At 43.3% G+C, this 24,773-nt stretch overlaps 1 protein-coding gene across 10 annotated transcripts in view; it reads right to left on the bottom strand.

Moving 5' to 3' along the window:
- The window catches only part of CadN (neural cadherin), a 646,487-nt gene that overhangs the window by 22,706 nt on the left and 599,008 nt on the right, over positions 1-24,773 (bottom strand). For 8 of the 10 annotated variants that reach the window (XR_012965868.1, XM_076175966.1, XM_076175968.1 and 5 more), the window contains 4 exons: positions 10,122-10,265; positions 9,157-9,272; positions 5,279-5,443; positions 698-835 (listed from right to left, as the gene is read on the bottom strand). Coding sequence is in view for 9 of the 10 variants with exons in the window: in XM_076175966.1 (XP_076032081.1) it covers positions 698-835; positions 5,279-5,443; positions 9,157-9,272; positions 10,122-10,265 (563 nt within the window). In the remaining variant the exon portion in view is untranslated. Of the gene's footprint in view, positions 1-697; positions 836-5,278; positions 5,444-5,942; positions 6,108-9,156; positions 9,273-10,121; positions 10,266-24,773 lie in introns of all 10 variants that reach the window. The other 2 variants (XM_076175969.1, XM_076175967.1) reach the window with 1 other exon arrangement.

Below are 24,773 nucleotides of genomic sequence, written 5' to 3'. Positions count from 1 at the left end.
CCACTCCCACCCATTTCATCCTCACCCACCACCCTTGTTTCCATCTCATCTTAGCTCCTCATGGATGACGGGTCATCCCTGTCTTCTGTCCACTGCCTGGGTCAGAAGCAATGCAGCAAGACACAGCACATCCACTGCAAGACTACTCCCCATCTGTCCTTTCATGCAGAAAATAGAGAAGAAAGGGAAAAATCCCTTCAGGCTGCATCAAAATATCATCCATACACAACAATTCTCCACTCGCCCTAATCCCCTACCTTCTCCCTTCCTTGCTCAAAACCCCTTTCATCTCATCCATTCACTGCCTCAAGTTTCACCAAGTGGAAAACCTGCAGCCCCATAGTGGCTGGAAATAGTCCGCTGAATCTCCCACAGATTTCTCTGGGAAGAAACTTTGGACTGTTGTCTGTCCAGTGTGGGATTGTTTCTATGTCAATGGTTGAGAGTTGTAGCGAGAGGAGAATCATCACCAGTAATGTAGTATGCCCTTACTATGAACTCACTCAGCCAGCAGCCCATTTGCCTCCAGTCTGACCTCACACCCAAGTAACAATACTCTTAACCACCCAGCCAGTCAAAAATTTATGTACATATAAGTATACATTATAAAACAAATCAAAACATGTTAGTATTCACTATAACTAATCATTGGTATGAAATGGAATCTTAGCATGAGCAGGTTGAAGCTTAAACTTACCTTACGAACATATATTTCTCCAGAAGTTCGGTTGACCTCAAATTTGGAATTGTCAGGGTTATCCACATCAATACCCTGACCTGTTAAGAAGTAAACAATGTCCTTCACGCGATCTTTGTCACCATCAGTTGCAGTTACCTGTAGGGACATTTCAAGAACAATTTATTTACAATTCCAACATAAATTATCACTATCTTCAATACCTAAATTTTATAACTAAGAAACCTATCTAGATCCTTGTGGGAGTAAATGCATTGTTAAAAGGATCTATGAGAAATGGAAGTTATTTTACAACAAGGGTGAGAGAAGTGAACAAAGATTAAAAAAAAAAAAAAAAAAAAAAAAAAAAGATAAAAGGTGGATAAGCATCACATGGAAGTGGAGCATTGTGTCAAGTACAGGTAAAGGAGTGTGGAATGAAAGAGTTTGAAAAAAATGAACACGGGAATGCATGATATGACATGTCTGATGGTAAACAACAATATACTGCAGGAAATGCTGAAAGAATCTGAAAAATGTGTACTGAACAACATAATAGTGACAAAGGTGAGAGTTCAGAAAACGTAATTGAAATTATACAGAACCTAGCACAAGTGTGTAGCATGAAAATTGGTCTATTACACATCATAAAGAATACATAAATTGAAAAATAATAGTCACAAAAAGGAAATAAAGCTGGATGTCTGAATGTCAAAGTGTACATCAAGAAGAAAAGGTGTGTGTATATATATATATATATATATATATATATATATATATATATATATATATATATATATATATATATATATATATATATATATATATATATATATATATATATATATATATAGTTTAATTCACATGGAAAGGGATATACGATATGTGGACAATGAACAAGACCATACTGAGTGGAAAAGGTTAAACAGTACAAAATGGAAAAACCAGGGGACTGTACTATAATTCTAATGTGAGTAATGACAATTATGTTGACAAGGAGCTCTACAATAATCGTAATACAGGGAGTGACAATTATATTAATGATTATGATTTGTAGCAGAACATTAAAGAGTTCAAATTTGGAAAACACTGCAACTGGATCGACAAGGAATTTGCGATAATGTGTGGCTTCTGTGTCTGGTTTAATCTTGTATATCTTCTTGTTATCTTTCTGTTTTCTGGAGTTGTGGATTTGTGGAATAATGGTAGAGAGGAATCAAGATACCAAAGGAAAAATATAAACAAATTAGAAATTACACACAAATTTAAAACAGGCTGGAAAAGGAACTTTCAATTGTTTTTTCTATTTGTTAACAGAGGAATGATCATGCTAAAAGTGGATTTGATTTGATTTTTGAGGAAGCCTCAACTTCAGGTGAAATAATAATAGTTACAAGTTAGAGTGAGACAGAGGTGATGAGTGTGAAGGTGGAAAACGGGTTGGGAGATATGGCTGATTAAAGAGTATTGGTATGATTTGGACACATGGAAAGAATGAGTGAAGAAAGTTGAGTAAAAGAAGTGTGGAAGGCAGAAGTGGAGGGAATGAACAGGAGCCGAGGATGAGATGGATGAATGGGGTAAAAGGGGCATTGAGAAAGAAGGGAATATCTTTTGAGGAAGGAAGGGATAAGACAAAAGCTAGGGATGAGTGGAGAATGGTTGTGTATGGATGATGCTGTGATACATGGAAGGGAGTGGTTTTGTGTGAATATTCTAACACAGTCCGAAGGGATTTTTCTGTCTTCTCTTTTTCTGCACAAGGGGACAGAGTGGGTGGGGTCACCCACTAAATGAAGTGGCCTTGCTCTGGCTGTGCTGGGTCTTAGTGCATTACTTCTGACCCAGGGCAATGGGCGAGATGCAGGAATGACCCTGTCATCCAAGAAAGGCCAAGAAAAGATGGAAAGAGGTGTGGTGAATGGGAGTGACTTGGGTGGGGATGAAATGGGGGTGGGAGTGGAATTATGCCTTTTGACTTTGGCTACCTCTCTTGTGTGGGGGAAAAAGCCCTTGGTATATGTATAATCTGTGTTCACCAAGGAGAGTGATTTTGTAGAGGGAAATAGGAGCAGTACCATTGGGTTAGAAGATATAAATGAAGTGAGTGAAGTGTTCAAACACTGAACAAGAAAAATCTAGGGGTCTGATTAGATCTCAAAAATTGGATATCTAAATAATGCAGGGAGCAACTGGCAGACAAGAGTAGCGTTCCTTAAAGGGAACTGTGGTGCCACAGGGTTGAAAAGGGTCAAAAAGGGTATACATACATACCAAAAGGCCCTTTTTCTTTTATATGGGGGTGGTGCTATGTCAAAGCAAACACCTATTCCATACTCTTGGCACCTCATGGATGAAAGGTCATCCCTGTCCCCCCACTACACTACTCAAATCAAAGTTAATACAACCAGATACAGCATTTTCACAGGAGAATCCAATTGCCACAGCTGGTTTACCCTTATCACTTCACTGTAGTGACCCCAAGTCTTCATTCGTTCAAAATATTTAGCAGAGTAGACAAGGACACCATTCCTTCAGGCCAAATAATTTTTCAACCATTTACAACCATTCTTCATTCATTCCCGTCTTTTGCACTCTTTCCCTATCTCAACAGATATTCCTCTTGCATCCAGTGCCCCTTTCATCCTTATCCAGCTCATTCTTAGTCTTCCCTTGAAGTTTACTCCATTAACTTCTGCTTTCCAAATTATTTTTGTTAGTCTTTCTTCACTCATTCTTTCCATATGCTCAAACCATCTCAACACTGTTTAATCTACCCTATCTGACAGCTTTCCACCCCAATTCTGTTTTATCTCCACATCCCTTTTTCTATCCATCCTGGCTCTATAAAACACATATAGGTTCTTCCTCTCTGCTTCCTTCAATGTCTCTATTCCATACTGTATTGTGGGCATAATCATTTCCTTGTACAATCTTCTCTTTGCATTTATCCCCAAATACCTATTTCCAGTACTTTTCATTCATCCCATTCTTTTTTCTTTCACTCTGTAATTCATCTCCACCTCCGCTCCTCCATTCACTGCCACATATGACCCCAAATATTTAAAGCTCTCCAACTTCCTCCAGCCTTTCACCTTTTAAACTTTCGTCCAGCATGACACCATCATCAATCCTTGTAATTTCACTATCTTACTTTTCCCCACATTTACTCTCCACTTCCTTTCACACACCCTCCCAAACTGTCACCAACTGCTTCAATTTATCCTCAGACTCAGTGACAGGAACAGCATTATCCACTAACAATAACTCACCTCCCACTTACCTCCACTTTCACTCTCCAATATCTGCCAAGCATTCTCATAATAACCTCCCTCATCACCCCATTCATATACAAATCATGGTGAACCATGGACATTACACAACCTTGGTACAAGCCCACCTTCACCTCAAACCATTTGCTCCCTCCATTTCCAACCATCACAAAGAGGTATGTATGCACGAGTGAATGATTAAGGAGAACTGTTAACATTAAAAATGTGAGGATTCGAAAGCAAAGCAGAGAAGGTGAGCAGGGAGGTACTAATATGGTTTGGCCACATACCCTGAATAGGGAATGAACAAACTATGAAAAGAGTGCCCAAGTTTGAGGCCAAAGGGACACAAGTGTGTCATTATCTGAGAATCACATGAAACAGTCCCACTCATAAGAGGCTGAAGTTGGAGTCTGAGAATGGTTAAGGGATGACAAACACTGTAAGTAGACAGTATAGTGGGTGGGTTGAAATGAAGCACTGAAATGAATGACAGTTGAGATTATATGTGGCTGTAGGATATTGGGGAAGGAGTCTGTTTAAATAATAGCAGATAAAAATATTAAGTATATACAAATGTATATAGTTAATATATTGCAGTACAATTCAATTTCATATGATTCACATTTGATGTATAATTTTAAGATCCAAAACATGTTATACCATTTGTCTTAAACACACTAGTTTAAATTAACTACAACAAAGAAATGGGAAAGTTTTAGAAAGTTCAACCATATTACTTAGTAATGAAATCCACATCTATGAAATAGAAATACACAATAAATTATCTAAAAAATTTAAAGAGAAAAAATTCTAGTTTATGCTAATGTAAAAAAAAATGGTATCATGAATAAACATGCCAGTTGGATATATGTACAAAATTATTAGAGTACAGATCCATGCATAGTGAAATAAATTACCTTGCAATTAGTGTGATGGTAAACAACACAAGTTCATATCATTTAAAATTTGAGCAGATTAGAGCTGTTAGTCTTTTACATTCCATGTGAACAATATTTTTTTTACTGCACTACCTATGCAAGTTGTGATTGTTAGAGCTACACAAGTGCACAAACAATAGTTTGGCTAAATTCCTTTTTTTTCAAATCCGACTGTAGAGCAGCTCTTTTAAGAATTTATACACCTGAAGATCCTTCCATAATGACATGGAGGCAAATACACATGAACCAATAAACAAGCTATTTTGCTATTTCAAGCTATTGCTGTCCCCTACTTCAAATCCAATGTGTTAACATGAGAGGCTGTACCTGATGAGCTAAACTTCTTAACAGCCAAGCTGCAAGAAGGGCTTCAGACCTATGTATCCTACCTTAAGCAGAAGAGCTGGAAGACCTTCGCTTAATTCTTCCTCCAAAGTGGTTTCGTATACCGACTGTTCAAATACTGGTGGTCGGTCATTGACATCATTTATGCTGACGACTACTGATGTGGTAGCTTCATTGACGCTGTCTGTGGCAACCAGCGTCAGGTCGTACTATCGTGCACCGAACACAAAGTGTGAAGAAGGGGGAACAAAAATGAAAGAAAAAATAATAAAAGCTATGATTTTCTATCAACTAAACAAAATGACTGGGTGCCATGCATTCAAAAGTAAAAATGGCTGCTACCGCCATCCTCTGGTCATGCGACTGTTTGGGATAAATTGCAGTCATAAATCAAAAGTGGAAATACAGCCATGGAAGGAAGCTTTAATACATTCTAAACATTCAATAAAAATATAACACAAAAAAAAAAAAAAAAATATTGTGAATAAATATATGTATATTTACGAAGCAAGCAAAGCACCATTGATGCACAAGGATGAAGATCAACAATAGTACATGCCCGACATCAATGAGGCACCACAATGCTTCCTGGTGTAAATTGGGGGAGGGACATAGCTAGGGTGCAAAAGCAAGCACATTCAGGATGGCAAAGGATTGAACTATGACAAGCAGAGAAGAAATTTGTAGAAATAGACAAAAGAGAATGACCGTAAGAATATTCTTGGGCAGACTGCGATCATCTTCCTCTGTAATCTGGGTTTCGTAGAGAGGTCGGTCAAACATGGGAGGGTTATCGTTGACGTCCTTCACATGGATCACCACTGTGGTGTGGTTCTCATTCCGGTTGTCCGAGGCTACCAGTTTGAGCTCATACTGAGAGTGGCAGAAGAGATATTGTGAGGCGGGGGGAAAGCGAGAAAAAAATGAAAACCTTCACCACATATGAAGATACATCTCATTTCATGAGAAAGCTTAAGCATCTTTAAAAAGGCAAACCATGCCCATGTGCTCCTGCAAATATGTTCATTATTACCTATCAAAAAGACCAAGCTTATAAACTGAGTATTATCTAATAGCCAAACTGGATTTAGTAATACTCGCAAAAAAAAAAAAAAAAAAAAGTATTCCAACATGCAATGTCCGTACACACAAAAAAGAGCAAAAAAGTGTAAAATGTAATTCACAAATTGATGCAATGTTTTACTGAATACATAAACTTCATACTTTGTTCATGGTTTACTTGCAAACTTGCAGGGGTAATGCCAAAACATTGCATTTATAGTTTATCATATCATACTACAGTAGAACATCAATTATCCTTCAAAATCGATTATCTAGAAAATGTATACCTATTTTTCCCTTTTCTTATGATATACAGAACAATAAAAGTAGCATTAGTAATATGGCATGAATAATTGATACAATTGTGGGTACCTGTGCAATGTACAATAATAAAATGTACACTATCATGTGTGCTCACCATGACTGCACACTTGCATGTATGTGCCTGTGTGTATGTGTGCGATTCATGGATCATGTGTTGGACTTGTGTTCGACAGCTATTTCCCTCCCGGAAGAGAGTTCACAGCTCGTATATGACCGATGGGTAATGCTGTGACCTTGCACACACACCCAACTCCCCGCCCACGCGAGTTGGAGTAACGACTCGCAGCGCAGCGATACTGAAATTATTTCAGCCCTGGGCGAGATTCGAACCCAGGCAGCTGTTGTGGGGCCCGGAAACTCTACCACTGCACCACCTGTGATTCACCATGGTCTTGGATCACGTGTTGGACTCGTGATCGACAACTATTTCCCTCCCGGAAGAGAGCTCAGGGCTCGTAATTGACCGATCTATGGGTAATGCTATGACCTTACACGCGCACACCCACCCACACCCCGCACGAGTTGGAGTAACGACTCGCAACGCTGCGACACAAATTATTTCAGCCCTGAGCGGGAATCGAACTCGGACCGCCGTAGTGGCAGCCGCGAACGCTACCACTGCGCCATCGAGTCGAGCGCGCGCGCGCGTGTGTGTGTGTGTCACACGCGAATGCAGAGAAACCCATGGCTACTTTCCCACCAAATATTCCGGAAACTCTATGTACAAGAGCGTGTGCAGCAGCCGTTTACTGCCGAACACAAACGTGGGAACCACAGTTCTGCGCTCTGGCGGCCGGGAATGGAAACGTTTGGCTAGCCGGTTGCGCCGTGAACCTAAAATCTATTTAAAGTCTATGATTTCCCCCCGATTAATCGAATTTGAATTATTTTTTCTTCAGATATTCCGGTTAAGTGCCAACCCCGGTCAAGAGGCCCCGGTATAATCGATGTTCTACTGTACAAAGTTCCTACGCGTTTCTGTACATTTCCTGAAGAGGAGCATAATGTAAAATAAAAAATAAAAATAATAAAAAATGGTTACTGCACACTCGTAAATAACATGTTCTCTGCTAAAATTTGATGGAATGAACAAGATGCAAGCTATTTCAGACACACTGGAACTAATATAATCATTAACATGTTAATATATGTCTATTGATCATAAATTATATAATACACAGATGGTCAAGCGTCTTCATTCTCCTACAAAAACAATTCCTGAAATTAGAATCTGATTAAGATGTCCTGTCACGATTACACCTACAAACTCTCCACATTCATGATCATTTCTTCTCCGCAAGACAATAACAAACTCAAGAAATAATCTAATCTCATTCTTTAATATTTATTTACGTCAATCTTCCAATGAATGAATCAATCAAATCTCTTCCTTATCTACACCTATCAACTTGGCTGATAGACACAGTGATATCGTTATCAGTTGAACACAGTACAACCACCTTTGGCACTACCGGCAAAGGACTGCGCTTATCACCCTTCAGTAGATGGACCCCGCCAAGAACTGGTTTACTGAAAGGGTGGTCAACGAATGGAATAGACTTAGTAACCACATAACGATTGATGAAACTATTGGTTGTTTTAAGAAACGGTTAGGGATCTTTAAGGATGGGGATGACAGGTGGTAATAGACATGGAACTGCATAGTGTAGGCCTTATGGTCTCGTGCAGTCTCTTTCATTCTTATGTTCCCCTTAGCAAACTGACAAAAATCATCTGGCGACAGCAAGTGGACAACCCTCGCCGCTAGTGATGCCCTCGAGATATCTTGTTCTGGCTGGCTATAAAAAAAACCTATTTCAGACGAGAGAACTTCACTGTAGTCAAGGATTCAAGACTTAATTAACTATATTTTACTCTGTCTGGCATACCATTTTGCTCACGGTAGGAAACAACGCTCAGCTGATAAGGTAATCAACACGAGAAACACCCAACCTCGCCCACTAATTAGTTAAAATCAAATCTAAATAAAACATTTTCTGTAATACGCTTGCTGGCTTTCCCCAAACATTAAAGTGCTGCTACCTCATTTGCATTCCCAAATTAATCAAACACGACCACCGGCAAACTATTTACACCAACTCCCTTTTTTTTTCCCTTTTGCTCGCAGCGGCCAGGTTAAAGTATTTAAGTTAAAACGCCACGGACAACCAGGGGTCCCTTCAACTCCTAACCCCCTTCCACACGTCACGGAGTTTAAATTAAACCTTTATATTCTGGTTACCATCAGGTCTCTTTCCATGAACTTCCACGGCATCCCTTCAGGGCTTAGCAGCTCTGTCGATGGTTCATATGGACCTCCCCAGGTTGTCGCCAGACGATTCTATTAAGCAAAAGGACTCCCCCCCCCTCCTCCATCACTCGAGGATTCAACTCGACCTCGATTAACTCAAGAGACAGTATCAACCATGACGAGAGTTTCCCTGTGACATCAAATCCTTCTTCAGGCGAAATGTCCCTACTCTTAAGCCACTTTCATCCAACTCTATGGAATAAATGCAAAACACCCCTAGCTTACCCTCTTGCGCGTTTCGTAGTCGAGGGGTCCGGCCACATAGATGGCGCCTGTCATGTTCTTGACGGCGAAGGCTCCACCGATGTTGCCATTGGTGATACTGTATCGGATCCGCGAGGCTGTGGGGGATGAAAGAAGGTCGGAAACCACATGAGCATTGGGCTTGGAGCATGTACAAACACAAACAAAAATGAAAAATAAATAAACTGTTGTGAGGCTGAATACCATGCGCACCAACACTGAATAGCAGAAGTCGTGTTCATCTCCCCTTCCCCTCCCCCTCTCCCTCCCCCTCCAGTCCGATCATCTATCACCCACACTCACCCATCCACTCACACCCGTGGCTTGGTCGATTACTCACGCTCGCTGGATGTTCATTCATAATCTTGAGTGGTTACTCAACCACTCGTGGGTGGGTGGATTACTCGCACCTCACTCACTCACGGGTGGGTTACTCACATCTCACTCACTCGCGGGTAGGTTACTCACATCTCACTCACTCGCGGGTAGGTTACTCACATCTCTCTCACTCGCGGGTGGGTTACTCACATCTCTCTCACTCGCGGGTGGGTTACTCACATCTCTCTCACTCGCGGGTGGTTACTCACATTCTCTCACTCGCGGGTGGGTTACTCACATCTCTCTCACTCGCGGGTGGGTTACTCACATCTCTCTCAATCGCGGGTGGGTTACTCATCTCACTCCTAGATGGGATTACTCACATCAAACCCCTAAGTGGGTAACTCAAACTGGTTTGGTTGCTCGTGATCGTGGGTTGGTGGCTCACTGCAGTAGGTCGGTTACACACATAGTCTAGTCATTTACACTCATAGTCTAGTCATTCACACTCATGGACTGGTCACACACTCACGGAGTGGTCATTCTCATTCATGGACTGGTCACCCGTATCTCATAAGTTAGTTACCCTCACGACTTGGTTACTCTCAATGTGTTGGTTGGTTACTTACACTCGTCAGAGTCCTTGGCGGTGACAGTCAAGACGGTGTGCTGGATGTCCTCGTTCTCGTCCACCTCGGCCTCGTAGAGGGTCTTGTCGAAGTAGGGCGGGTTGTCGTTCTTGTCCGCGATGCCGATGCGGATGAACTTGGTCACTGCAAAGAGAAAAAGAAACCTGATTAGCACACCAGAGCCATCACTACCTCGCCCGGACGGAGTCCGATGCCAAGGTATTGGTTTTGGTCGTTTTATCCGCCTCTTCGTTAGAAACAACGAAGTGACAAGTGACAAGAAACAGTGACAAGAAACAGTGGTCGGTTCCCATATGATCATCACATCAAATATTGACAATAATTGGGTCCAGGACCAAATATGTGAAGAAGAAAAGTTTAGTCAAAACTTCAAAAAATGTCCATCTCGCACTTGGAAGACTGTTCTTTCTGGCCAACAACTGAGGTCTAAATGGAGACGTGGATATCAACCGATTAACAGGAGACCAAGCCACGACCTTGCAACTACGTCATCGAGATAGCCAAGGCTAGTAACAGCCACCAGTACCCGTCAGGACCGATCCCGTGCCTACATTAATACGAGAAGAGTTCAAAACCCAAAGCGCCACAACACTCTGAAGTCGAAAGTCACCTTTGCTTTGCATGTTGGGACAGCCAGGTCGAGTGGCGGTCACCTGGGGCCGCTGCGGTCAAACCAGGGCTTAATGCAGGCACGAGGCGCTCTCGCCATTTGAAAAGAGTTTTTACTGTCCGAACTAAAGTTTTTTTTTTTTTCCTTCAATCGCGAGTCCCAACTGCAATCGGGTCTTACGCTTGCCACCCCGATCTGGCTCACATGTACAGTACACTGGGTGGGTCGAATGCCCACCCAGTGACACATACTGTGTGTGTATTATATATATATATATATATATATATATATATATATATATATATATATATATATGCAAAGTAAAAAAAAATGAAAAAGGAACTAACGAAGCAGAGCGCTTTCGTATATTACATCTTTTTCAAAGTGGTCTACTTTGCATAAGTGAACACATGTACCCGTGTTGACTCGTGTTCTTCTTCTTCCGCTTATATATATATATATATATATATATATATATATATATATATATATATATATATATATACACACACATACATACACATAGCGCACGCACCCCTTGGCCATCTCGAGTCCACTGCTGAACAAAGGCCTCCCCTTAACTTCGTCCACGAGACGCACGACTGTGCCTCTGCCTCGTCGCTCACCGACTCTCGGACACCCCCGATCCCTCAACCCTCAACCCTGAGGAAGACCGCTCTCGCAACGCCATCCCCCGGAGGACCGTTGGGACCCAAGCCTCGACTCTCTTCACGTTTACAGCTGCCTCCATAAGCCCCCGTTCTTTATGAGTGTGTGTGTGATTCACCATGGTCTTGGATCACGTGATGGACTCGTGATCGACAAATTTTACCCTCCCGGAAGAGAGCTCAGAGTTCATACAGTAAATGACCGATCTATGGGTCATGCTGTGACCTTACACGCAAACACACACCCAACTCCCCGCCCATTAGAGTTAGAGTAACGACTCGCAGCGCAGCGATACTGAAATTATTTCAGTCTTGGGCGGGATCCCAACTCTGACCGCTGTGACAGCGGTTGCGAACGCTACCACTGCGCCGTCGAGTGTGTGTGTGTGTGTGTGTGTGTGTGTGTGTGTGTGTGTGTGTGTGTGTGTGTGTCTCGTTACCCGGCCCCTTCTCCGCCCCTTATCCTGCTGTGCCGTAAAGGCCGGGGGCCCTCCCGCGCGCGCGACCATAAAAGGTGGCGGTCATCCGTTTCCGTAAGGGAAGGCTGGCACCGCCGAAACCCAAATCCTGAATGGGCAATATCAGGTCCTTTTTATTTCTACCTCTTTCCACCCTTCCCTTTCTATTCATCTACTTTCTTCTTTTAACTTCATTTCCCTTCCTTCCCAACCCTTCATTTTTCTTCTCTTCCCTTCATTTTCCTTCCCTTCTCTTCCTTTATATTATTTCTTCCCATTCCCGTCCCAGGCAGCTCCCACCTGTCGCCACTGTTGTCGGCATCCATCAATCCATCAAAACCTCAATGTCACGGATCCAATACGAATTCGAACGCAAGCACGACGCTTCAGTGACTTCAGGGGTGCCAACTGTCCGGACTGCGTGTCAGGCAAGGTGTCAACAACACGCTTCATCAGGGGCACCAACACTCAAAAAGACAGTTCACTCTCACGATTTTTGAACATGCAAAGGGAACCGTTTCCAAAAGAAACATTCGATATATATTTCTACTTGCAAATTAGATACCAAACGTTAAAGATATGTCCACTTTCATCATTCTATTTCCTTTCCTTTGCATTCAGATGTGATAGGACTACGTGGTGATTACACGGCCACGTTTTGTGTGTGTGTGTGTGTGTGTGTGTGTGTGTGTGTGTGTGTGTGTGTGTGTGTGTGTGTGTGTGTGTGTGTGTGTGTGTGTGTGTGTGTGGTGTGTGTGTGTGTGTGTGTGTGTGTGTGTGTGTGTGTGTGTGTGTGTGTGTGTGTGTGAGAGAGAGAGAGAGAGAGAGAGAGAGAGAGAGAGAGAGAGAGAGAGAGAGAAAGGTGGGAAGGGAAGGGGAGGGGAAGGGAGAGAGGAAGGGGGAGCGGGAGAGAGAGAACGATGAGTGGTGGAGGGGGGTGGGGAGGCCGACAGGGCTCTTTCTCCTAGCCTCTTCTACGAGTCGTACGACTGCCACGCAACTCGCGCAAACTTCTCTTTCCCGTTTTCTAGCAATAAAGTTCATTAATCGAAAAACCCAAGCAAAGCAGGTTAGCTGCAGCCGGTCTCGGAACTTGTTAAGTAAACACGCTGGCAGTGCGACCCACGAAGCAGGTCCTAGTAGTTTAAACCCAAGTACACGCTGAGCCTCGTGCAGCGCTGCATGAGGCACCTGGCAGTGTTGAATGCAGCGCCGAGTGTCCTCACTGTCTGTCACTACCCGAAATGCTGCAGTGCGTCATTCACCTCTGAACATTGTCCAGGGAAGGATGCGCGTCCTCACTGTACAGTTCATAGTTCATAATGCAAGACGTTTCTGCTTTAATAACTTGCATTTTTTATTTCTACTTGTTCTTTGTTTGTTTATATTCTCAAGCCCCTCCGTTTGGACTCTTTGCACTTTATATTCCAAAGGCAAGGATGCTGCTGTAGTAAATTTATAATATTTAATTTTGGCTGGGTGTATTTCCTCTACAAGATTTGCTAACATGCTTATATTATGTATCAGCCAAGAAAAAGTGTCAGTCCTACACAGCGCTCTGGCGGAGGAGGACCAGATAAACAATAAAGAAATATAAACGCGAGTGTTGCTTCTTGTCCACTCTGATATAGGTGCCATGCTGGAGAGCTTAGCCCGGGGCGCACCTTCCCCCTCCGTGTCAAGATGGACACTGTCCCGCTACATGAAATTAGAACCGTCCTGAATTGTGCGGCGTGCCCCACAAGCCCGTAAACAACACGCTGAGTAACGTGTTGGCGCTGCGCGAGGCTCGGTGTGTACGACCCTTAAGACGACTTGCTTCCTGGGTCGTTTAAAACGTAGTTTCAGAGCTGGTTGGTTTTAACACGAGACTTTCCTCCAACCCCGCCCAGATGATTACTGCATCATCCAGGAAGACACTGCATACAGTACATTTCTTTAAACAACTATTCCCTTCTTTTTTCAACAAAACTAGTGATGCAGATGTGTGTGCCCACTTATGACATATCATGAGCCAGTTTCGAGTGTCCTCAACAGTGCATAGCACGGAGTTCTGTCGAGCGTTATTACTGCAACAGTAGGCTAGTCTGTCTGCAGATTCCTAAAACGATCGCCACTTGCAAACAACCGCAACCTACAGGCATCACATTTCCTTTTCTGTACAGGAGTACAGAACCTATCTCCAGTCGTAATCCCTTCGTTACTATGATACCTTGGTTGACCGATTGGCTGTCTGGTTGGCTACTTCATTCATCTCCGTGGCACCCCAAGGGGGACCCAGTCTACGTACAACCATCCCTTTTCTCTTCATTCTTGCAGCCGCCAGGCATTTCACAAGGGATCAACTTCACCGGAATACCTCCAGCAAAGACAATCAAAAGTAACACAACCAAGTTTTGAATCCTTGAGGTTTACACAACCCAGAAAGGAGCTATAGCTTAGATAACGTTTTTTTTTTTCTTTTTTAAATAGAAAACCGAGTGCGAGAGAGGCTTGGGAGTTCTAGTAAGTCCTGACCTTTAATCCAGGAAACAGTGCATTAGCGCCAGGAACAGAGCTAACAGAGCATTAGGTTTCATTGCTAGGACGGTTACGAATAGAAGTGCAGAGGTAACTATCAAACTCTACCTGGCGTTAGACCCATCCTTGACTATGCGGTACAGTTTTGGTCTTTTTCCAATAGAATGGATATCGATTCTGTAGATTCAGTGCAGAGGAGAATGACCAAAATGAAACATGGGCTCAGAAAATTACCTTATGATGAAAGGCTTACGCACTTTATCTTGCACTATCTGGAAAGACGCAAAGTGCGGCCTGATCTAATAGAGGTGTTCAAGTGGATCAAAGGTTTTAACAAGGGTGACGCAAACAAGGTCGTCATAGTAAGACAATAGGGCAGGGCTCGCAGTAATGGATTTAAATGGGACAAATTTAGATTTAAGACGGAAATATGCAAGAACTGGTTTACCAAGAGAGTGGTCAACGAATGGAATAGATTTAATAACCACGGAGTGACCGCCGAAACTATAGGTTGTTTTAAGAAAAGGTTAGACAGCTTTAAGGATGGGGATGGCAGGTGCTAACTGGCATGGAACTGCCTAGTGTAGGTCTTATGGTCTCTTGTAGTCTCCCTCACTCTTGTATTCTTTATTCTCATGTCCTGATCAAGTTTAACCTTCGAGTCTCACACTCACACTCTCTCTCTCTCTCTCTCTCTCTCTCTCTCTCTCTCTCTCTCTCTCTCTCTCTCTCTCTCTCTCTCTCTCTCTCTCCTCCCATACACACACAAGCACACCCTATACTATTTATGATGTTACCAGGATATATCCCAACGACCTAAATCCTGAGCTTCGCTTATCCCCGTGTATATCCAAATGCATGGGTTTCAGGACACGCAGAATTGACCTTATGCACGCGCGCGCGCACACATGCACACATACATTGCAGGAAGGACGTGGCAGAGGTTAGTGCAGTCGTGCGACTCGTAAGAGTTTAAGGTAGGCCTGTGATCAGGAGTAGACTACGTGTATGTGTGTATATATATATATATATATATATATATATATATATATATATATATATATATATGTGTGTATATATATATATATATAGTGTTGAAATATGAATGACAAAATGGGTGGAGAGGGTGGTAAGGTAAACACCAAAAAACCGTAGGATTTTTATTACTAACGTTTCGTCCTTAAAGGACTTTCTTAGAGTGTACTTTGAGGAAGTCCTTTAAGGACGAAAAGTTAGTGATAAAACTCCTCCGGTTTTTTGGCGTTTACCTCACCACCCTCTCCACTCATATTATATATATTATATATATATATATATATATATATATATATATATATATATATATATATACACATACACACACACACACACACACACACACAACCAGAAAACAGCTCTGACTCCATATATTACACAATTAGGTAAATACATATATGCATACAGACAACGTACACACACGCGCGCGTACACACACGCATACGCCCATGGAACGCACGTTTGGCATTAGGATGATTTCGGTGGCGATGATGGTGCCCCATCCAGCCCGGCTCTTATTATGTATGTATATATTATGCGAGCAGAGCGGCTTTCCCGCCACTCCTCGCCGCCATTTGTTCCCACTTTTTCCCATTCGGGGCGCCCATTTTCAAGGCCCTCTTCTTTATCGTCCTCTACACGCGCGTGTACACGCATGTGCGCGTGCACACATACACAGGCCGGAGTTTATGCATGTTCGCGCACGCGCGCACACACACACACGCCCTCTCTCTCTCTCTCTCACACACACACACACACACACACACACACGCATACATACATACATACGCGGACACACACACACACGTCTATACATATACCCACACACACTTACACGCGAGCACGCGCGCACACAAGCAAAATCTAGTAAGTGAAGATAGAGAGACGGAACCCCATGACCATAGCTCTTACCCCGTAAACTACAATCCGGTTTATGAATACACACACGCCCCTATAAATGGGCAGCATTGGCGTGGTCCTGGCAAACAAAAACAAGAGCAGCAGCAGCAGCAGAATACAAAAGTCAGCAACCAGACTGGTACCAGCTATTACTAGACAGCCCGTAAGGGAGGAAATGCGAGAGGAATTGTATCTCCCCTCATTAGAAAAAGAAAGATGGACAGTTGACATGACCGCTGTCTTTGCTACAACGAGAGGACAAAATTGACAGGGAAGACCTCTCTTGGAAATAATGGGAGAGCAACATGTGGTCATTAAAAAATATATAATAATGATAATAATAATAATAATAATAATAATAATAATAATAATTAACAAAATAAAAGAAAAAAGTGAGCCTGAAAGATATCAAGAAATGGATTTCCCATAAATAGACTTACGAGTGTATATTTTTCCTGTATTTTACAATCAGTTAAATACACACCACAGAAGAACAAAAAGCGCACACACACCACTACACAAACGAATATATATTGCGCGGGCGCACACACATATGAACTTTTCTCGTATAATAGCCATCCAGCTTCGCCCTCAAACGTTTCTCTTCCACGGGAGCCACCCATTCTCATCCGCGAACGTTTCCTCTCCTAGTGACCGCACTCTTGCCCACAATCGTGCATCCTTAAAGGCAAACGTTTCAGAAATGGGACTCCACCATCCCCCCTCGCCCCCTTACTCCCCTGCCTCCCCCCCCCCCCGTCCCGTGAGGTCCCCCCAAACCGTCTTTCCCCCAAGAGGTCCCCGTCTGTCCTCCCTTCCTCTTCTGTCCCCGTCCACCCCACCCTGTCAATCTCCCCGCCCGTGTTCCACCTCATCTTCCACCTCTTCCACCTCCCTCCCGATCCGCCCAAATGGCAAAACCAAGGTCCGGGACGGAAATGGGGGACAATTGTCCTAATATTCCCGGATTCAGCGACCTGAACCCAAGGGCCGTGCCTGAGCTCGCAAATACCAGCAGCACGATTTCAGCCCGAGTCCTCCCCCCCTCACCTCAACTTCAGTCACATGAAGGCAAAGTGGCTTTTCTGGCGCGCGCCGTTACCGCTGCGTATTCATTATTATCTTCTCTTTTTTCTTCTTCTTTTAACGAAATTTTCGGCGGTTGCCCTCTCCTCTCGCTCCCGCCTCCTGCGCACCAATGCAGGAGTAACCACGGATAAAGACAAGCACAACGGGACTAAAAGCACTGAACATGTGATTATACCAGAGCGTTTTGCTTCGTTAAGTTTCTATCTGCTAGTACCTCGATGATACTTCTGCATCAGCTCGAGCAAACGCTGCTGGGCAGAACCACCGAACCAGTGAATTGTTTTCCCCGAGAAAAACAACCTCATCTCTCTAACGTTTATCCTCCAGGGGCTGCCCATCCTCACTAGCAAACGTTCTTGCAGTCGACATCCACCACCCATCCTAACCCACGGGGAACACCCACTATTCAACTTCATCCACAAATGTTTTCCCCCGAGACACCTACGAAGGTTTCTCCCCAGGGGCACGCGCGCGCGCACACACACACACACACACACACACACACACACACACAATCACACACGCACACCACCCATCCTCACGCACAAAAGTTTCTCCACATGGGCCTGTTTATGGACCCCCCCAAGTCATGTTTTCTTTTTTCGCCCATTTTCCTTCTTCTTAAAGGTGTGGTAGTTACGCATGGCATCCTTCCAGCAGGGCTATTTGCTATGCTGATGACCTCCCAGCCCATTCCAATCCCGTCGCGTTCAAAGGGGACCCCGACGCAGCAGCCAGAATGTGCCGCCGATGTGATCAACCCCTCAGGATCCACAGTCACCTATGAGGGGCGCATCAAGTGTATCACATCTACTGACAATACATATAAGATACTTTACCTTGTGGCAACGGTATCATAGGTAGATGGGAAAGGTCCCAAAGAAATTTCTGGTCAATAATCAAAGTAATGGGTGAGGTCTCGTCAATATATTGTAAGAGTATCGTCAATATATTGTAAGAGTATCGTCAATATATTGTAAGAGTATCGTCAATATATTGTAAGAGTATCGTCAATATATTGTAAGAGTATCGTCAATATATTGTAAGAGTATCGTCAATATATTGTAAGAGTATCGTCAATATATTGTAAGAGTATCGTCAATATCAATATTGTGAAGAAGAAATACGAGCCTCTTGAAGATTCTGTTCCGGGTAAGGCTACACCACTCCCACCACCACCACCCCCGTTCCCCTTCAGCTCTCCATTCAGATTGCCATCAAAAGTTTTGTTTTCTTTGTCAACATTTGCCTAACCGGGCATGTTATGAGAAACAGATCGAGAGATAACAGGAATAATAAACAAATACATTAAATAAATAAAGGACTTGGACGCTTGAATTACCTGTCAGCTATTTATTATATATATATATTTATATATATATATATATACATATATATATATACATATATACATATATATATATATGTTATTTTCTACCTCAGAAGTGAATTTAGTTGAAAAATGAAATCCTTAATGGACAAGCTATTGGGCCAAAAACACGGAATATCGTCTACATATCTGAACCAAATAAATTTATCTTTAATAGATGTTAATAAATATTTCTCAAAATATTCCACGTAAGTATTAGCTAAGACAGGCGATAATGTGTTCCCTATAGCTATCCCGAAAGTCTGAGTGTAACATTTTCCTTCACTATTGCTCGAATCATCATTTCAACGTCAAAAGATCTGTTTTTATTTCCATGTACTTACGACCTTACAGAATTTCAGATCCGGAATTTTTTTTAGATGAATTAAATACTATTCGGAATATTGGAGAAAAGTTAAAATCTCACATTCATATTCTTAATCAATGTCACAATACCGCTAAGAAACGTTTTCACAGAGCACACTCTGAAGAACAAGAACATCCCGAACACCATAAAACACTTGTTCTTCCTTTCCATGAAATTTTCCTTGGTATTGTAAAATTATTCAAGAAATTAAATGTTAAAATAGCATTCAAATATGACACCATATAAATAACCTTAATTAAAAACAGCCCTCCTAACAACAACGGGGTAGTCTATAAAATTTCTTGCAAAGATTGTAGCAAATTCTATATTGGACAAACGGGGGGGAAAAACTTGAAAACAAGAATTTCCCAAAACATAGTGCGAAATCTGCCCAAGAAAACAATGCTTTGTTTCATCATGAATCATTAAATAACCATCTATATATATAGATATACATAGAAATATACACATATATATAGATATACATAGAAATATATACATATATATATATATACATAGAAATATATACATATATATAGATATACATATATAGATATATATAGAAATATATACATATATATAGATATACATACATATATAGATATACATACACAGATATACATGCATATACTCGTACATACATATACATACGCAAGGAAACTAACAGAAATGAGACCGAGCATTATCATCAAAATAAGACTTCCTAGCCTAGAGACACATTTAATTCTAAAAATCTTATCGTTCTTCCTTATGATAATTTCATCAAATTACCGCATATTCTTAAGAATTTCAACATCCAAGTCATTTTTAGAAACTCCAACAGTCAAAAGTCTTTTAATTAAAATTTCCCTTGAAAATAAGGAATGTTGTATATATAAAATTCCATGTAAAGATTCCAGCAAATGCTAATTGGTCAGACTGGAAAGGAATTAAATGTTAGATTAAAACAACACAAGTATAGCGTTTGAAGTGGTCAAACGTCCAACGCGTTATTTGTTCATCTTAGGGATTTCAGCCATTGTATTAATTGGGATGAAGCTAAAGTAATTGTTAGGAGCAATTCTTATTTGAATAGAAATATCATAGAGTCCAGTCTGATCAAGGATATATTTGTTAATAATTTAACTCTAAGTCATGGACTGTACAGAATGCATGATTTTATTATTAAGAAAATTGTAAACCAAACTCTCGGGACTCTTGAGTCCATAGGTCACGGGGAGAGATCTACCCTACCCTCTGAGTATATATACTTGTCTCTTTTTCTGTACTTGTACCTTGAAAATGTCTGAATAGACGAAAGCGCTCGGTCTCATTTCTGTTATTTTCCTAGTGGTTTTTCTGCATACTAGAATCACGCGTTCAAGTGATTTCTTCTGTAAATATATACATATTTATACATACATAAATACACACACACTCGTGTATGTATATATATATATATTATAGTTATAGTGTATAAAACACGCACGCGTGCGTGTACGCCTGGATTCCTTCCCCCAACAAATCTTCCACCATTGCTAACTGATGGAAGCGGTCTCGCAGAAGTTGAAAGGGGCCCTTGTTCAGCAGTGACTCCGAACGGCTGATGTCTGGGCTGCACCATAAAAGGTGAACAATCGTCTCTCCTCAAAGTGAGCTCGCTCGCTCGCTCGCTAGCTTTCTACTCTGCTGACGACGCAACCTTTGTTGAACAAGAACCGGTTAAATGCTCTCAGGATGAATAATGTTATCTATTAGTAGTAACAAATAGATTACCAAGCTGTTCAAACAGACAATGTGGTATTTTGTCGTCTGGGCTGCCTGACGAGTTTCGCCCCCTCCCCCAACCCACTCACCCCTTTTTTTTTTTGAGTGGGGGGGGGGGTAACGCGCGCTTTTGCACTTGCCGAAGCAAACACGTAAAAGGTACTTCGCCGAGGCGAACAGGTTAAGTCCACACCAGCCCAAATGGTAATGGCCGGATTGCGATGGAAATGAAGGATTAAACTTTAAATGAGAAAAGAGCCATTACACGGCCAGGAGAGAGAGAGAGAGAGAGAGAGGGAGAGGGAGAGGGAGAGGGAGAGAGAGACAGGAAAGAACCAACGAGCTCTCTCCAGGTCTTGCTTGGCGAATCTATCTCGATGCGTGTGTGATTACATTATATATATATATATATATATATATATATATATATACACACACACACATATATATATATACACACACACATGCACACATATACTCTCACATATATATATTTGCACAATGACTGAGGCTAGGTATGATAAAGTGGAGAGCAGGAGACGGGACCCAACGAGCTTTGTTCCTTTCCTATATACACACACACACACACACACACACACACACACACACACACACACACACACACACACACACACACACACACACACACACACACACACACACACACACACAAAAGGACATTACACCCAATTGTTTTCCTTTTCATCTTAGATCCTTGTGGATATGAAGGGTCATCTCTGGACCCCACCTACTGCTCGGGTAGGAGGCAATGCAGCAAGACACAGCACACCCACAGCCGAAACTGATTTATCCCCCTCTCCCACCCGCCACACCCCGGCTTGTCTATTTTCACTCGTTCTTACCCAAATCATCCCACTAGTCTTTCATGAGCCCTGTCTTTCACCTCCCTTGCCACCCCGCCCTCCTCACCTCCCCATTTCTCCATCCCTTCTTGTAATCCTACTTTTCAAACACATTTAAAATTCTCCTTTCTGCTTCCGTCAAAGTTCACGTCTCTGCTCCCGTGTGTCGCAGGCACAATCACGCCTTCGTGTAGTCTTAGCTTTGCAATCATCCCACGATACGCATTTCTCACGACACTTTTTACCTACCCACCCACCCAGACATTTACTTGCTTCTCTCACCCTCAATTTTAACTCCACTCCAACTCCATTTCCCACTACATGTAACCCTCCATACTTGAAACTCTCCACTGTAAGATTGACATCCTACTCACTGCCACCGTCACCCTTTGTACATCTCGTCACATTACTTTTACCCATACCTACGTTCAACTTTCTCCTCTTAAATAACCTCCCAAACTGTTACTAGCTGCCTTACACTCTGATCCAGCCACAAGAGCAGGGTCAACTGGATTACCTTTCTCTTTCCTCCAGTCTCTCTAACCATCCCCAATCCCCTGTTAATCACACTCGCATTTACCCCCCCCTCCCGGACTATCCCATCCACGTATACGTTGAACAACCATGGCGACATTACACAACCCTGGCGCGGCCCCATCTTTACTTCAGATCACTCCTTCATCATTCCCGACCCTAACACAAGCTCTACTACTCACGTAAAACTGTTTGACTGCCCTTTAACAACTTCCCTCCCTATCTCGTATATCTGCAGCATCTCTCACAATGTCTTCCTGTACACCATCATAAGCTTCCTCCAGATCCATAAAAACCCAAGACATCATTACCTTTTGCCTAAAACTTCTCGCATGTCTTTCTTACTATAAAGCATTTTATTCACGCATCTTTTCACGTTCCAAACCCAGGCTGTTCCTCCCAAATTACTCCGTGCGTGTGCGTTTGTATTCACTTAGCTGTAGTGTACAGGAAAGGAGTATCGCTAGTGTGGTCTGGTCTCTTAATATGCAATTAGCATACCTAAATTGAAATTCATGCGCGTTTTTATGTGCGTCCATGTCTGTTTGCCCTCACTGCAAATACAACAAAATAAAAATAAATGTTTAACCTCCAAATACTCTTGGCCAAACCAACCTATGTGTAGATATACCTCTCTACGTACACTTTATGGCTGAAGCCCATCCAGCCCCAACTAAAGGTTCTGTCCAGGCCATTCTATTCGCCTCACCACCACCCCCTTGGGCGTCATAAGGCTGAAGAACATTTCCGATGAACGCACCAAGCCTCAGTGAACGCAAGGCGACTTCATTCAGTCGAGAGGGAACCTCCTTGCAGTCCTGATATAAATTCCTTCGCGTCTCAAAGGGTTCGTCCTCGACTGAACAAAATCACTTGGCAGTACCTACAACGAACTTGAAACGCGTCAAAGGCACAAGCCAAAGAGTCCTCTAGCGCCTGCAGAGGTTCCCCCTCTTCAGTGAATAAAATCGCCTGGCGGATGATGGGGTGGAGGTCGAATTCAGCCACCCAGGAAATCCAGCCCCTTCAACCCCCTCGCAACCCAGTTCTTTCGTTTCCTTCTGGTCACCACCGCCAGGCGATTTAAATCAGCTGGCTGCAGACCCCAACCTCGGGGAGGACTGGCACCAATCGTCGGCGTGATCAAAGCCAATGGCTGACGGTCTCAGGCCAACCAATCAGCAACTTCTTATTGTCAGTCCCAGTTGTCAGCCAACCGGCAACTCGCACTTGGCAACCAACAGCCAAGCGACAGGAACCGTTAACAACTCCCCTTCCGTCCCGGGTGCTCCCTTTTCTTTTGGTCTAACTGCCGCCAGGAGGTTTATTTTCATTCCTTTGGCAATCCCTCGACTGAGAATGAATAAGACCTAATGAACCAAGCCTGGAAGTCAGCTCGTAGTTCAGCACCACCACCATCTGCATCACCTAGTACTACCACCTCTACTCCCGCTGACAGTATCGCCGAAAAGACAATGAAAAGGCCCTCCCGACACTTTTCTTCTCTTTTCTTCCCCGGGGGAGGGGGGGGGCACTTTCTTTTTACGAAGACTGGGCTCCCTCCAGACTATGTGCTTTCGTCAGTTAAAAAGGGGAAGGGGCGGGACGGAAGGAGGGAGGGAGGGAGGGAGTAGGGGGGTAAAGGGGAGGGAGGAAGTAGGGGGGTAAAGGGGAGGGAGGAAGTAGGGGGGTAAAGGGGAGGGAGGAAGTAGGGGGGTAAGGGGGAGGGATGGAGTAGGGGGTAAGGGGGAGGGAGGGAGTAGGGGGGTAAGAGGGAGAGAGGAGGGGAGAGGGAGGAAGAGGGGAGAGGGAGGAGGAGGGGAGAGGGAGGAAGAGGGGAGAGGGAAGAGGAGAGAGGGAGGAGGGGAGAGGGAGGTGGGGAGAGGGAGGTGGGGAGAGGGAAGAGGAGAGAGGGAGGAGGGGAGAGGGAGGTGGGGAGAGGGAGGTGGGGAGAGGGAGGAGGTGGGGAGAGGGAGGAGGGGAGAGGGAAGGGGAAGGAGGAAAAGGGGAAGTGGGTAGGGCGAATGGAGGGGGGGGAAGGGCGCTGAGAAGGTAGGGAGAACATGGCTCGTTAAAGGAACTGAAGACCAGGCCCCTTCGAAAGATACAAAAACGAAAAGGATACGGAGGAAGAGAAAGCCAGAGCCTTCCCGTGGAGGCGCACTGCATGTTCAGTCAGTTGAGCAAGTCAGCCAATTCCTCCAAAAGATATATTCAGCCAGAAAAAAAGGGCCAAAGCTTTTCAGTCTTGTGCCGCTCTCCCATGGGTATCCCCCTCCCCCTTTTGACCTTGGTATCTGGGTGCCCCCCTCCCCCCTTTACCTTCTTCCCCACGCGAAGAGGTAATCTGGCACGAGACTCTTCAGAGGCTCCTGCCGTAGGAAAGGGGAACTTGTCCCTTCTCACTGCATCAGAAGCTTCCGCCATTGCATCCCCTTTCCACCGAGAATGTCTTCCTAGTCTATTCCATAA

Source organism: Oratosquilla oratoria, chromosome 38 (genome assembly GCF_046742065.1).
Source record: "Oratosquilla oratoria isolate Oo_2021 chromosome 38, ASM4674206v1, whole genome shotgun sequence".
NCBI lineage: Eukaryota > Metazoa > Arthropoda > Malacostraca > Stomatopoda > Squillidae > Oratosquilla > Oratosquilla oratoria.
The sequence above is the reverse complement of the archived record's forward strand: the minus strand, read 5'-3'. Positions and strand labels throughout refer to the sequence as shown.